This window comes from Pavona decussata, unplaced genomic scaffold (genome assembly GCF_977016875.1).
Source record: "Pavona decussata unplaced genomic scaffold, jaPavDecu1.1 SCAFFOLD_835, whole genome shotgun sequence".
NCBI lineage: Eukaryota > Metazoa > Cnidaria > Anthozoa > Scleractinia > Agariciidae > Pavona > Pavona decussata.
The window spans coordinates 175,001-188,985 of record NW_028145924.1 but is presented as its reverse complement, the minus strand read 5'-3'; the positions used below and the strand labels follow the sequence as shown (position 1 = coordinate 188,985).

The following is a 13,985-nucleotide window of genomic DNA, read 5'->3' as shown; positions in this document are numbered from 1 at the left end:
GACTAAAACCCTAACTTTGAAAGGTAAGAGCGCAGTTGATTTTATCGCAACAATCTCTATGACCGAAAACAACGATAAGAATAACTTGAAGTTAAAGGCTGTTTTTCGTCTGCTCGCTCTGTTTCTTTACCTGTTAAGACGCTTATCACGCAATCCTATATTTGCCAGTTTCGTCTAAGATAAGAGAACTTGAAAAATCTTTGCAAACATGCTGCATCAAAGCAAATCTTTCAAGCAAATCCCATAACAAATCGGCAGATTTTGAGACAATATAAGGGCTTCTTAACGATGCGAAGCAGAGACTCCATATACGGGAAAACATTCTGTACGTATGTCATGGTGTCATTATCAAGTCGTAATACCGTCTCAAAATCGAATGTAGTTTCTTTTTATCGTGATTCATCTATTCTTGTAGAAAAAAATGTTTAATCAATTAGTTGAGCTCAGAATACAACGATAAATCTGAGAGAGGTTTTAAACTGGGTGTAAGATTCCTAAAATTATACCGCCTCTATTTACATACTAAAATAACTAATTAAAAAATGTATCCGAATAATTTTTGTTACCAAGAAAGTTATCCGTGAAACAAGACATTTTCTCGCTCAAAATGTCAATTTCATCGAAAAGCTTCGATGCAGCATGTTTGCAAAGATTTTTCACGTTCTCTTATCTTAGACGAAACTGGCAAATATAGGAAACCGGTAGGGTTTCACGCCCGAATTGTGATTGCGTGATAAGCGTCTGAACAGGTAAAGCTGAATGTAAACAAACAGAGCGAGCAGACGAAAAACAGCCTTTAACTTCAAGTTATTCTTATCGTTGTTTTCGGTCATAGAGATTGTTGCGATAAAATAACTGCGCTCTTACCTTTCAAAGTTAGGGTTTTAGTCAACCCCTTTGCCCTTCCTGTGAACAATTTGTTGAATGTTTGTTTCTCATCGCAAGAATCAAGTAAATTACCTCGGGAAATCTTCAATCAGTCATAAACAAGCAATTTGAGACGACAATATCGTAAAATATCGTGGTCTCTCTTCAACAGAAAAGAGTCCACTGGATCGCGATAAAAGCCATTTGTGCGCGTGTATGATCCCTAACAGATATTTTGAATCACCTGCTGCTTTGGTATGACCAGGTCCTCGTCTTGCCCCAGACGCACCTGACTCCTTGTACTTTTCCTTCAACCATTCAGTCATATCATTCTCGCAGGATAATAAAGTAACCATTCCTGTTTCGTGCGGAGCCCATGCGGTGGCACCGCACTGATCACTTACCCCTTCAAAGGAACAAAGTGCCATCGTGAAATTACCCTTGAATTTCTTACTCCTGATAAAACATAGCCGCGAAACGGAAGAAGAACGTAACCTCGGTCCAGTCCCCACTCTCTCGTATGTCCAAAATGGCGGGCCTGTTGATTTTGCATCATCTCAATGCCCTGGCCTCGTTTGGTTATTGAATTTAAGTTTTTTGTTTTACTATCGAGCTCTCCTAACTGTGCATTCCTTCTTGACGGATGGTTTCATTTACTCCGCTTTAGAGGACTCTGAAGTAACGGGTCACATCGGCACTGCTATAAAATGCAGCTCGTATATCTCTCCGTAAGTTTATATATCTATGTATGCATGGCCATGCTCCTTTACTGGTGGGTATTTACAAGAACTGTTCAGGCTGTTAACAGACATAGATTATATGCTAACGAACGTTTTCGTTAAGCTAACTTTATCTTGTAATCATAATAAAAATCAGGCCTGACAAAATATAGAGACTTTCCATGCTTGGAGCATCGGAGAAGAATTATGACTTGGAACTGAATATTAATCAATGAAAAATTCAAGCATCGTTTAGAAAGATCGTTATATCGAGGTAAGGCAATCATCATTTGTGCTGTTTGATGGGTACTAGGTTTTCAAAGTACAAACTAAACCTTGTTTTGCTAAATCAGGGTATTTGTTGTGCTAATCAAAGGCCTTTAAGAGCAATTCTAAGGTAAGAATCAGAGTATTTCTAAACAATTAAACTTATTTTGCTTTAGCAATTCATTTGCACTGACCAAATACAGAATAAGGGCTTCATGTCAACAATTTGGTTTGTTTATGGCATGAATAATGCTCAAAATTCCATTTTGCATGACCTTATAGAGGCATGGAGTGTTTGTGAAAAAAATTCAACAAACCGTGATAAGCCAAATTTTTCTCAACTGATTTTGATAATTGGGTCACTAAAGTAAATAATGGTTTAGGTACGGATGTTATGCAAGAAGGCAGGTAGATACACTGATTTTTTGAAAAATGGCAATTTTGAGTTGTTATTGTGACATTAATTTTGGCTTAACTCTAGCCCTGTCCAATACCTTGAGGGCAAAGTTACATGCATGAAATGAAAGCTCTATTATAGTAATATTCATAGTCAAATTCATTTGGCAGCACAATTTACCAGTTGGGTTTTATGGCACTTTCAAAATGACCCCTGAAAGGCTGGATTTTTTGTGCTCAAAGGGCAAAAAATGAGACCCCCCCTGAAACTCTAAAACTTAAAGTCAGAGAAGTAAGCCAAATTGGCTTTTCAAATATCTCATGGCAACCAACTTCTGTGCCAAGTTTCAGCCAAATCCGTTGACCGCAAGTTTTGGCCCCTGGAACACTTTCTCAGACAATGACACTTAACACGATAAGAGGAAAACTGAGTCAAATTTTTGAATGTATATTATACCAAATAATCACATGATTTTTCTCGTGTAATTTGGGATAAAACAGCATTCGTAAATTTTTCAGAGATTACAAATTGCACTCACCCTACGGGCTCGTGCAATTTGGTTAGCCTTTGAAAAAATACTCGTGCTGATTTATCCCAAATTGCACTCGAAATCATGTGATTACCTATACTAACAATACAAATCTCCCAAGAAAAGTTTGAGGCGTCTCAAAAATCGTTGCTCCAGTCAGAGTGGAGATTAAAAGGATTCGGGATCGTACCATCTTTTGCAACCAGCTTCGCGTTTACAACATCGCTAAACGATTCACAGTCATCCGTCAATTCGAAACCGAGTTCGTGAGCTTTTTCCGTCAACTCAACTAGTTCTTCCTTTTTTTCGTTGGAGACCGGATATCTCTCGAGCCTGCAGGTAAGTTTTAAGTTATGGAACCTTCAAATTTTTACTTGTTTTTCCTTTTCCGCCAAACCGGCCATAACTTTCCATGTAAATTTCTCGTATTTTAGCGGCAACTTTCCCCTCATTAGCCTCACATTCATGCTCAAAAGCCTACTTGTCCCAGGGCCGTCGGGGAATACAAATGTTATCTAATAGATAGCCGCCTTTATATTTGGGCGCCAGAACAGCATGAACATGCAATGGTGAGCGGACAGGTATTATTATTATTATTATTATTATTATTATTATTATTATTATTATTATTATTATTATTATTATTATTATTATTATTATTATTACTATTTTTTTTTTACACCCCTCCCCTTAGGCGTGTCTCGCGTTCCACGCTCGCCTCGTGCTTGCAGCCGCTTCCTGAAAAACGCAAGAAAACCCTTCGTCCCTGTCACGCGCTTCAAGACAAGAAAATCACCGTCTTTTGTGGGGAGGAGGAAATACGAGTCCCCTCAAAACGACTGCGTGGGAGGCTATATCAAAGGCACTCCTTAATAAATATTTACCTTTCCTTAATTAACCTTTGCCCACTCGTAGGTTTGTGTGTTACAAACACGATTTCTTACCATTAAAGACACCACGAATATACTGATTATATAATAGAAAGTGGTAGTTACCGAGCTGGTTTTTGAGCTATAACAAGAGAGGATGAAGGTCTCTTGGCTATAAATAACATTAAGAGCGGCGGTCAGAAAATATCAAGCATTTGGTGGCAGAACTCGAGAAATCAATTTCGCTCATTTTCTGGCTACAAAAAGCCTTTAAGTAGAGAACAAATTTGCCGCCTTCAGTTTTCTCTAGGAGCGCTTAACGTTCTAGAAAACTGAGATAAACAAATTTGACCCGCGAGGATCCCGAAAGTACCCGCACGGCAGTGTGAAATTAATATTCTGAACTGACTCTTCATCTGGAAGGAAAGAAGATCCATGGTATTTTTATACTCGGTATTGACAGCGGAAGCACCGCACGTTTATAGCAAAGTTTGAACTAGACTTAACCATTATTAATAAAAGCAAACAGAGCTTAGGAAAATGTCCCTTTTCTAAACAGGAAAAATCCCGCAAAAACGGATAAATTTTAAAGATAGTTTTCGCTATGTGGTATAACGCCGATTTTTCTTAAACTTTGCCTTTTAAGTAATGTAACGTTGTTCTTGATAATGTATTAAAATCAGCCTGGGTTTTGAATTAAGCACTTTACACGACCGTTTTGAAGTCACCATAATTCGTTTAAAATTCCGACAACGGCTAAATAAACAACCGTTGTTGCGTTACCGTGACAATAAACAGACTAATTTTACATATACCAAAAAAGCGTAATGAAAACAAATTTCTTTTAATCTTTAATTACAATAAGGTAAAGTCCGGTCTGGGAACCGATTTTTCTCGTTTGCGTTGTGAGATTTTTGCTTATAAAACCATATCTAGTAAGGCGCAGTAAGCGTCTCGATGTCCATTTCTTGAGTTCGCTCAGGTGTCAGATTGCCAATGAAACCGCATCAAAGGGAAATCTGTGGGGTTGAAGTTCTCCCCTATGACTATGGTAAAATGCTCGCTGAAATAAAAATTGTAGACCGGTCAAACTTTCCTATTCTGTTTTTAATTCGCTAAATAGTTAGAGTTGCGTTTTACAAATTCCGAAATCACCAATAATCAGTGAATATTAATAATATCACGCATTGGTGTTTACCAAAGTAAATTGAATTAGTAAAGTAAATGTAAGATAAATTCAATTAAGGAAACTGGAAAATTTGTCACTTTAAATTTGGTCTGATATTCTTGTGCTGTCATGGAAGCATGGAGGTGGTCTTTTAGCTCCTTGGTCGGAGGTCCTTGCTCTTACGACCCCAGAGACAGGAGCAGATCAACTGAAGTAAACTAGTGCAAAAGGAACATCGCCGGTCACAAGGCTTCCTTGTCAATAGCCGATGTAGAAACCGAAATTGAACTTATTCTGACAAGAATGTTTATCTCCTTCACCATGAATGTTCATCTCCTTCACCTTTCGGAATTGACGATTTGTCTTCGACACCGTTCGTCTCTGGGCATTGGCTGGCGTCGAGGTCAGTTCAAATAAGTGTCAAACTTCTCCGCCGGTATCAAGCCATGACAGCCAGGCGCAAAAAGCCGCAAAACTAGAACGAGGACTTGAAAAAAATTCGTGTTATTTGCTATGGAAGAAACTAGGACTGTTTATTCCAGTTGGTTCAGGTATGCGTTTACATAATTTCCATTACCTTTTATGTATAATAAACTGTAAAAACGTCTGATGTAACACTTTACATTTTTGCACATTCGGTCTTTTCCAGCACAAAATATTAGTATTCAGATGTATTTTCAGTTCATCAGATGCGGAGAAAGCCGTTAATTAGACTAAACGTGAAGTTTTCAGTGTTATTTATTTATTTATTTATTTATTATTTTTATTTTCTGTGCTTGGAACCCTAGTCCTAGTGCTACTGACTGTGGTGGACAACTTTTTGTTCACTACCTCGTGAAAAGGTCCTTCTCTTGAGGAAAGTAAGACATCATAGTTACAGCTTTTCAGGCTTGTGTAACGCCCATGCTAAAGACTTATTATCCCTATTAAAGGAAAGTATTGAAAACTTTTCAATTGAAGGAAAAGAAGCCTGGTCCCAGCTCTTAAAAGTGTGAAGTTTGTGTCTTCGCCACGCCCTAATGCTAGGATTTTTAGGTCTGCATGCACCTTCCTTTAATCTTTAGAACAAGGGAAGCAGCTTATGACGGTCTAAGTGAAATGAAGAGGCTGAAATTAAAAAGAAATAAGGTTATGTATTTAATTAAGCCACCCCCACCCCCCCTTTCCCCTCTATCTTAGGAAGAAGTAAAATTTCGCTCTACACTTAAATCAGTGAGTGTATCTTTTTAAGTCTGTTCCTCCGGTGTATCTTTCGCATTGACGGTTTTTGTTGCTGGTCGCTACGAAAAAGAAAATTCAATAAAGAACTACGGGTACTAGTCATTTGCGCAAAAGTTGTCACAAAGAGTTCGTTATTCCAGATAAGCAGCTGGTATATAAAGCCATACTGTTAAACGCGTCCGTAACAAGGGGAGGGGCAGGGGGGGGGGACTCGAGCCCCGACCCCCCCCCCCCCCCAGAATTTTAGGAAGCGTAAAAAACAATGTGTCAAAAAATAAATAATTAAAAAACAGTAATAATGTACAACAATCAATCTTGAATTCTGACGCTGCAAGTGCCTTTTCACAACCCTTAATAAATTGTTTATTACCTGACAGTTTCCTCCGCTAACATTTGGCTTTTATACAACAGCAGCAAAGGCAGTCCTTCCTTGTGAATCGGAAATAAGAACCAAAATCCTCATGACCGATTTGTGTCTTTTAGTAGGGAGTTAAAGATAACATGACGGTGATGGTAGCGAATTCGAAAACACAAAGAGAATTCGAGTTCTTTTAAACTTCATCGCGATAATTCCAGCTCCCACCTTTTTTTTTTTTTTAATTTTAGACAAATCTTCCTGCGGACATATTCTTACTGCCTGATTCCAAGTTCACTGGAAAAAGAGAAAGGGAAATTTGTCGTCGTCTTTTTACGTCATTCTTTAAACGTGAACAAGTTTGGCAATTTCACGTGGTAGTCCGTACAGTGACGGCAAAGGGTCGAAAAGAAGTTTAATGTACCAAAAAGTGTGATGCAAGTGCAAAGTTATTGTTTTGCTTACTATATCTGCCCCTTTTTTGATGTTTCCAATTTGCTTTCCCCATCCCAGTTGTTTTAGCCTGACTACGGGCCTGTTAAAGCAATTCTTCCCGCCCCCCACCCCTTCCCTACTGCCTACTGCCATATCTCAGTGACCATCTAACTAATTTGCATATTTGCTGTCACGCAACATTGTTAGACATGTCTGAATCTTTTCGATTTCTTCTCTTCCCGTCGATAATGGTTAAAAGGAAGCGAGGGGAAAACAGAAATCTTTCTGATAAAGCAAGATAGGAGCATTATTGAAGGCCCTGAAGCTGTAATTAGCAGTTTGCCCGTCGCGTCGGTTTGTTTTCACTGGCAGTCATTTGGTCGCCAAACGATGTCGTGGTCGAAATTGGCCAACTTTAACGACCTTTTGTGAAAATCTCAATGGAGAACCCAGCCTGATATTTAGCTATGAAGTACATCAAGGCAATTGTTACTGAAAGCCAAAGTGTGAGAATATTTCGAGTTATACCACATACTGAAATGTGTGCTTGACCTTCGACACTACATTACAGAGTAAACCAGCTGTAAAAATATGCCGCTGGTTTTAAATTGTTTAAATTTGCCAGATATCATAACAAACACAAATTCATCGGTTATCATATCAGAAAGAGATTGTCTTTCGATATAAGAAATCCCGATTTTCGTACGCTTCTTCTAAAACAAACGGGGAGACAATGAAAAGTGGCGATTTTCCGGTTTTAAATTCAATCATATTTCAGTTCACAAGGCTTCGATCGATTTTCCTGATTTTCTCAAAACGCAAATGTTTCTGGCCAATTTAAGCCACACCATGATTCTTACTTTAGTAAAACCTTATTATGGACAAAAGATGAAAGAAATCGACTCTGCTAAGTTTCGCCAGAAAATTCAGATTTTGCTCGATTTTTCCTGACCGCCGCTCTTAAAATGTTATATTAGTACTGTTAGAAAGTGATGTTAACCGATTCCTTCCACCTTAAGACGATTGCGATTTGGCGAGCTAAATTTGAACTCGCAAAGGCAGGATTTTAAATAAGATTTTTCGAAAATGAGCACATTCTCACCCGCTTGTCAAGACAATTTTTAATTCCAACAATGAAAGCACTTTAGTTTGATTTTCATATCGTCCCTTGCTGTTGTTTTCTCCTAACAAACCAAAATAACTGTATTGTCATTTTCTTAATTAGCATAGGCTACAATATATCAAATTTCAAAATGTATCGAGTTTTCTATTTACAATAACTGCCAAAATTTCCACGCGCTGATTAGCTCGTAGATATTGTTTAGATACAGACAATAAAAATTACGTCAATGTAAAGCGTGCACTTTCTCAACGGGAAAAAAAAGTCAATTCCGCTCGTACCTTTCCGTGTTATGGTCACAAAAAGAATCTACGGCGGTTTTCTATGAAACCACTCGCCGCAGCCCGTAATTCCACTGGAGATTTAAACAGTTTATGACTTCATTTTATGGTCTATAAGAATATAGACCATGGAAAATTGCCGTCGATTTGTTAATTAGTTATCTCAAAAAAGGTAATCAGGGATAAGGTAAACAAAGGTTTCGTATTAAAACAACAATTCGTGCATATCTTATCATCAACCGTTTCTATTTATCAGCCCCTAGATTTTTATCTTTTGTTTGTCTGTTGGAAATTTTCGAACTTTGTGTGTTTGAAGCAACGTAGAAAAACACGACAGGAATTTATTCTTACTTTCCTCCCACTGGTGCAGTAGAAATCTCCGAGATTCACGATCAGGCTTCACTAAAACTACAGAGCTGACAGCACAAAACCAACTTTGAGCTACAATGTTTAACTTTGATAAATAAGCCATTGTGCTCTCCTATGATGAACTAAGAACGTTATGAGTTCATTTCTTCGTTTGCTCGGCCATTAAATGATTCATTGATTACGGAAAAATGTGTTGAGACCAGCCTTATGAGTCTTCTAGAGCCCAATCCCTATATGACCCACCAGCTGGAGGCGAAAACATACAGAGTAGGGGACTCCTTCCAGGTCCCCGAGGTAACCACTAAGGCCGGGTCGGATAGATGTTTACCATGATTCAAAGACATCAAAGTACTATTTCAATTTTGCAATAAAAACAACTCACCTTTAAAATTTCCTTCCAGTTCTTGTATTTTCTGCTTCTGCATTACACATGTCCGCTGGTACTCTGAAAATAAGGACGTTTCCGATGACCTTCAAGGTCATTTAAAGTGGGTGGCACTAGTTTACATCAATTTACAGCGCTTCTACTTAAACAGATTAATTGAACCATTTTTATCACTTTATACAACTATAATGGTATCAAAAAGTGACATGCCTAAAACTTTTACGAACCTGGTTTCCACAGCACAGTATGACCTTTTAAAAAAGCTCTGATTGTACCTTTAAGTGGTTATAACTCAAAAACGAGCTCAGTGACCCCCATTTTATTATTATTATTATTATTATTATTATTATTATTATTATTATTATTATTATTATTATTATTATTATTATTATTATTATTATTATTATCATTATTATTAAAATTATAAATATTAATATTATTTTTTTTTTGTGAAACTGAGCTCGTTTTTAGTTATAACAACTTAAAGGTAAAATCAGGGCTGTTTTTAACAGGATATGCTGTTGCTATGGTAACCCATTATGCAGAGAAAATGACCAAAACTTGTTCATTAATAGTAATGCTTTTATTTTGGTATCATTATTGTCGTTTCAACTAATAAAGGATGGTAGTATCGATTCGTCAAAGTGTTAGTGCTGGAAAGGAATGGACACCGGCGCCAGCCCACTCACATCAACAACAATAAGATCTAATAACTTTACTTTACAAGCAGATATGCAAACACCTCAAGAAGGGGAATTATCGTATTCTCCTGACCTAAATTTTAACTATGTATGTCTCCTTTATTTACAAAGCATTAATTACAGTCATTACATCTACAGGCTTGGCATGGGTTATTTAAAAAAAATGGAAGCGTTTTGCTTCTCACAGCCATGAGCACAATTAGGGACTTTAAGATACGGCGACTACGGACTACGGACTACGGACTACGGACGAGACGAAAATTAGGACTGGGACGAGACAAGTGTGCTCTCGCTTCTCACCGTCGTAAGCTGGCGACGGTGTGTAGGCGAGGAATTTCACGTACTGCGATCAAGGTGAGTACAGAGTTATAAATTATTGTATAAGAAAAGAAAGGTTTCGTTAGAATATGGTCTGAGGGCTTGATGCTTTCTATCACGAACACCAAAAAGCAGATATTTAGCAATTTCAAGCGCTTTTGAACTCCAAAAAGCGAAAAAATTTACGGCTAAGTCGTGTTTACTGATTTTGACCGCCAATTTGTGTTTACTTTTATTTACATGAGAAACAAAACTTACGAGTGAAACACGCTCTTTGCATTTTGTAGGCAAAAATGACTTCTCCCCAAGTGGAAATGTAAGTACACAGCCTTTTTATCTTTTACCAAAGTATTTGCAAGGAAATTATGATTGAAGTAGTATCTAACCTGTCTAACGTGTGCATTAAATTTTGACTTGCAGCGTCTACAGAGCACCCTGAACTGTGGAGGAACCCCAAGAATCTCGGCTAAACGAGGAAGATCTTCCTTGTTCACTCTGAACTCAGTTAAACATTCACTTGAATCAAAGGAGTCGAGACAAAAACAATCGTACTCCCAGTATGGATATGATAGATTTACTGACTTATAGGCATCAAACAGAAGTACGAATTCTTCTTCGTCGATTATTTCGTCCACTAAAGAGTAAACCAGGGCATCTCGAACCTTTTCAAAAAACATTCTGGACGCAAAATATGAAAAAAGTAAGCGAGTTTTTTTCTTGAGTTTACTTCGCGCTTTGTTCGTAGTCCGGTGTCTGTAGTCTGCGATCTTAACTTCGTATTTTCGCACCACTGTTGTGTATTCGGCCCAGTCCTCCATAGCAAGAAAACCTTGCGTCCAACCGTAGTCCGTAGTCCGTAGTCGCCGTATCTTAAAGTCCCTATTATAGGCAAGGCTCCACATCTTGACAGCGAACGCCAACGCAGAGCAGAGACGTGAAGAGTGATTCAAGCTGGTGATATCAACTAATTAATAAGCTTCATGTCTTAATCAACAAGTGTCTCTAGGACATGCATCGGCCTGACAGATGAGTAACAAAGGGTTTGGGAACGGTTCGGGAGGGTTGTCCAATTCACCTGCACTGTAACGGTCTGTGATACTATGATTTCAATTCGTACAGTTCGTTCGGTCCGTGAACATTACATGGTTTCGCACTTTTAAAACGAGGAGTATACTTGTATGTCTTACTTGCCCGTCAGCCTGCCCTCTAGTTTTGTTTGGCTTGCTCGAAGCCTAAAGTTTAATTTATACGTGTAAACTGTTTTTGTGTTTTTTGTAGCTTCTCACTTTTAGTACGAGTTATACACATGTAAAAGTTGCGCGCACTCTTAGTTGTTTTTGTTCGGCGTTAAGTTTCGTTTGCTTCCTCGAAGGTTCGAGTAATATAAAAAAGCGTTCGCTGTTTTGTTTGGCTCACGCGTGCTTGCAGCTGCTTACTTTTAGAACGAGGTAAATACATGTATAGGTTGCGCGCACTCTAAGTTGTTTTTGTTCGGCGGGACATATTGCTTCAATTCCGTCCTTGAAAGCCCAACGTAGATACGGAACTGACCATGAGAGCTATTTTTTTAACCAAAGTAAGATAAAATTAAATACGATTCTTCTTGTTAAGGGGACAAGAAATAGAAAAAAATAACTCATGTTCAGTGATTATAAACAAGTGGTATACTGAACTGGAAAGCACAAACAATTGCTGCAAACCAAGCCGAATATATAGACTGTCTGGGTGGTAGCCAGGGAACAAGACATACAAAGAAAAAATGATTTAGGAGCTTATAGAAGTATTAGAAGCTAACCATTTACCAGTTTCTATCTATAGACGGCTAACGGGCTTGAAACTCAGTTATTAGAATTCATCCATTGTGTTTCCATCCGGTCAGTAAAAAAAAAAAAACTTTCCTTTTGCCCTTCATCGACTCAGGTCATGTAAGAACCTTCCGCTATATTGGAGTCGCCGACTAGTCAACTTTAGATTCTTGTTCCTAATACTCCTCGACTGTCCTCTTGCATGGTAGGATTTAGGCACAACCGCCCCACCGCCTAATATACAAGCCACACACAATCCACAATTCCTTGAAAAGTTTGACGAAGGGCAACTGCTCAAAACGTCTCATAGCCGCGGCCAATTTACCTTATCAGCATTTTAACCTCCCTTATAACACGGCTCACACACAGTTTTTTTGGAAACTTTCCGCTTTGAAATTACTCCGTTACAAGAAGGACGGCGCAAATGGGATTGTTTGCAATAAACATCACAGTGCCCTAGAGTTCGGTGGTTTGCAATTGTTCGTGATGCAGTCTATTAACGAGGTTTAATGCTTGAATTCAAATGATTTAATAGCATGAGTGCAGAAAGTTTACATCCTAACACTTTTTAAGGCAGCCACCCAGCCTTGGTACAGAAGTTTAAAATCCAATAGTCGATTATCAACAGAATTGACACTTAATTATACACTTTTATTTCATACTCAATGCCAATGAAAATCACAACTTTTCCCTCTTGGTTTTCACTAGCTTAGGAAGAATAAACATGTATTTCTCAAAACTCACTGAAGGCACGATTACCTCAGTATTTTGAACAAGAATCACTCAACTATTCTGGTATAAAAACATTGACTCTAATCCCGGTTCGATGTCATTACATTTAGAGATCAGCGCGAGCTTAGCAATTTACCTATGCGACGTTGAACAAAGTTTTCTTAAAAAAAATATGACTCCCCTTCAAGTACTAAAGAATTATCCACCTCAGCCACATCACATTTCATGCCAACCCTTCTCCTCTGATAATAATGAACACTTCCTTCAACTAAATCGAATTGAATTCAAACTCACGTTTCAGTTCTCCCTAAACTTTCTCCATTTTCTGATCGCACTCCAGGTTTCTTTGTCTGAGATCCTCGTCTATCAACACGCGGACTGAAAAAGAAAGTTTTTAAACCATTTTCGTTACCAAAACCAAATTAATGTGTCCTTGAGGAGTTGTTTTTAGGAATGGACCTCTAATTCCTCTAAGAGAGGAATTTAGACCCCCAGATTTTACGGTAGGCAACCAGTCATCTCTCATTCATAGCAAAGCAACTGTTCCAAGTGATCCAATCTCACAGGTTTATATATTTTAGCTTTATTGGTAGCAGTTAAAAAAAGTTAAATTGTGTTAATGTTATCGATTTACTGTGAACAAGTTTTAAGTATTGGGTAACGAACACGTTTTTTGTCATCGAACTCTATCGCGCCAATCACTTGCTTCATGTGTATAAATTTCATCGTTATGTTAATGCTTTCCCGTTCCACCCTCCCATGGCAGCTGTAATTTCCCTAAATTGAAGTACATTGAACTCCCGGATATGGCCCAAACCTTGTTCTTGTCTGGCAATAGGCCATTTTACAGTTGTGTGCTTTGTGACCTGGCCTTGCGTTGGAAGCGAGGCTGGGGGTGACCTTGTTTTGATACAAACCTCACTGCTTTTCATATGTAAATGCAAACTAGTTAGCATAAGAACAGCATGATCTACATATGAAAAGTAGTGAGGTCTGTATCTAAACAAGGTCACCCCCAGCCTCGCTTCCAATGCAAGGCCAGGTCACTTAGTACACAACTGTAAAATGGCCTATTGTGTTTGGTATGTATTATTATTCTTACTTACGAGAACAGATGTTTTCCTGTACTTCACCTATTTTCTGATTAATGGTAGTATGGTAGTCTGGAAAAAGAAGAAGACGTTTCCGTCTAAAAGAATTCATATATGTGTAATAATTCATAAGCTTATACTCAACCATCAGATCACTATGGTGGCCCATATATGCAATACAAAAATATTTATTTCAGTGCACAAATAATTATTTCAGTACAAAACTACGACTTTTAAGTGCACATTTTCATTTCTTAATGCACACATGTATTAATTCTCAATGCACAATATTAATTTATCATTTCCCAAATCTATTACTTAGTGTACAGATTTATTTACTAGGGCCTAATAACCAG

The 13,985-nt window shown here is 38.0% G+C and overlaps 1 protein-coding gene and 1 long non-coding RNA gene across 3 annotated transcripts in view; one reads left to right on the top strand and one right to left on the bottom strand.

The window, feature by feature from the left end:
• Positions 1–8,979: 8,979 nt before the first annotated feature.
• LOC146448692 (uncharacterized) overlaps positions 8,980–13,985 on the bottom strand; it is a 29,183-nt gene continuing 24,177 nt past the window's right edge. For both annotated transcript variants that reach the window (XM_085102400.1, XM_085102401.1), the window contains exons 7-9: positions 13,645–13,701; positions 12,833–12,916; positions 8,980–9,042 (exon numbers count right to left, since the gene is read on the bottom strand). In XM_085102400.1, coding sequence (XP_084958526.1) covers positions 12,846–12,916; positions 13,645–13,701 — 128 coding nt within the window. In that variant the 3' untranslated portion in view covers positions 8,980–9,042; positions 12,833–12,845. The remainder of the gene's footprint in view (positions 9,043–12,832; positions 12,917–13,644; positions 13,702–13,985) is intronic.
• LOC146448694 (uncharacterized) lies at positions 9,933–10,597 on the top strand. The gene is made up of 3 exons (XR_014860937.1): positions 9,933–10,037; positions 10,289–10,317; positions 10,422–10,597. It is a non-coding gene; the product is annotated as an uncharacterized LOC146448694 (long non-coding RNA).